The 1,904-nt window shown below is 35.1% G+C and overlaps 1 protein-coding gene across 2 annotated transcripts; it reads right to left on the bottom strand.

Annotated features, from left to right (window-relative positions):
• LOC7475167 (protein yippee-like At4g27745) lies at positions 1-1,904 on the bottom strand. Of its 2 annotated transcripts, none has more exons than XM_002321350.4 (4): positions 1,755-1,904; positions 1,291-1,320; positions 985-1,108; positions 1-431 (listed from the first exon to the last, which is right to left on the bottom strand). In XM_002321350.4, exons 3-4 carry the CDS (start codon positions 1,075-1,077, stop codon positions 204-206), a joined length of 321 nt encoding a protein of 106 aa, XP_002321386.1. In that variant the 5' UTR covers positions 1,078-1,108; positions 1,291-1,320; positions 1,755-1,904; the 3' UTR covers positions 1-203. The 2 variants fall into 2 exon arrangements, with proteins under 2 accessions (XP_002321386.1, XP_024442037.1); XM_024586269.2 differs by lacking the exon at positions 1,755-1,904 and adding an exon at positions 1,590-1,706.

Raw genomic sequence — 1,904 nt, 5'->3', positions numbered from 1 at the left:
TTTTCAGGTAAATCGCAATTCTATTAACAAGGAAATTGAGAATCCAACCATCTTTCATACAGGGAACATGACAAGAATGAACTACTAAGAACAATTGACAATTTCAATTGGTTGATAAATTCCTGTACAAGATGAACATCACCAAGCAACAATGCAGCTGCTGAGTCAAACACTGGAATAATTAAAGGGACTCTGATGGGGTGCTACCAGTTCTCCTTAACAATCTTCAACTTCTCAAATATGTATTTCCCTTCCTTGTACTTCTGAGATGCCTCATAAGCTCTTTCATACTTCCAACCCAACACCTCACGACAATCGGCACAAGATATATCAGCAACAGTGTGGAGACCAGTCAAGAGATGCCTATCTTCTTTAGGTCCCACGACAATATTCATCGCATGAGAGAACAAAAAGGCTCGACCATGTCTTCCCTATGAACAAAATTATGGAAGAGAAAATTGGACAAATTTCTGGTCACTACTTCCTATCATAAAAAGATATATAATTCCAATGTTTAGCAGAAAATAAAAATGGAATAACTTGACAAAACTAGCAATCTAAGATGAACTGAATACATCAATCTTAGAAACATAAAAGAATGGCAACTATTGTTCTTGTGTTTTCTACATTATTCAAGATACAGCAATCATCAAAGACTTTCTTGCAGTAACCAGCTGATAAAGGGTCTGTATTTTCTACATAGGGTGCCATCAATGGATGAGAGCAAATACTATGAACAGGATCGATTCACACATGTGGAGGTAATAATCCAAATCGTTTATCACAAATATAATGAAACCATTTCAATCTAATGACAAATTACACAGAAAATCTAAATCACAGATGAACAAGGCACTACCAATTATCAAATTTCATGATCATCAAGACCAAGTCAAGACATGAGAATAAGGAAATGCTAATTGTGATAAAAATAGCTAGAAGATATATCAAGCAACAGTTTCATCAAAGATTCAAGTGATTCACCTGGAAAGCCTTAGAAATTATATCATCATGAAGTGAAACATGGTTTCGACAATTACAACAGCTGTACAACCTTGGACCCACGAATTCCGCCATTAATCAACAGTTTCAATGTCTAAACACCTTACTGATCACCAACAAAACATAAACACAAAAAAAGAGAAAAAACAAATAAATCCAAGATTGATCACTCACACGGCAAGAAAACCCAAGAGGCAAAATTTAACCAAAGTTGCAATCTTTACTCCAGAGTGATCAAAACGTGAATAAAAAGAGAAGCAAAAGACCACAAGGCACAAGTTTCTTTACCTACAACAAATTCAATGATGGCCCAAAAGTCTGAAACAGGAAGACAAGAAGCCAAAAATAGTGTTAGCGTGCAAGAATAGACTAAAGTTTGAGTGTAGATTCCAAGTAAGATTAAATTCCATTTTTGAAAAAAAAAATTGTGGGGTTGATAGCTACAATGATTGGCTTGAAAGTTGAAAGGGTAAAACAATACGGACATCAAAAATTTAAAACTAAAAACATTACTGTAACACACTAACAATGGTATACTTTAAAAAGACATATAGAGGCGGTTAAAGGTTGAAAATTTTTACACAAACCTATGTAATTCAAAGAGGAGGTTATATTCTTTGCTTGTGTATGATAATTAGAATTTTATTTGATCATCGCTGAAAACTTTTAGCATCAAGAAATGATAAAGAAACTTGCTTTAAAATAGTAGGCAAGTAGTACAACAACTGTCTGGTGAATAGCATAGCACTAACCTGACCACTGTGGCTTGGGGTTCATGGCTTTTGAGTAGTCTAGTGACTCTAGTCTATGATTTAATGAGATCCTAGAGAGAGAGAGATTGGAAGAGGGAGAGAGGCTTGTGCGCAATATTTTGAGCTGATGATCATGGTGGTTAGCATCCT

Source organism: Populus trichocarpa, chromosome 15, assembly GCF_000002775.5.
Source record: "Populus trichocarpa isolate Nisqually-1 chromosome 15, P.trichocarpa_v4.1, whole genome shotgun sequence".
NCBI lineage: Eukaryota > Viridiplantae > Streptophyta > Magnoliopsida > Malpighiales > Salicaceae > Populus > Populus trichocarpa.
This window is presented reverse-complemented; position numbering and strand designations above follow the sequence as displayed.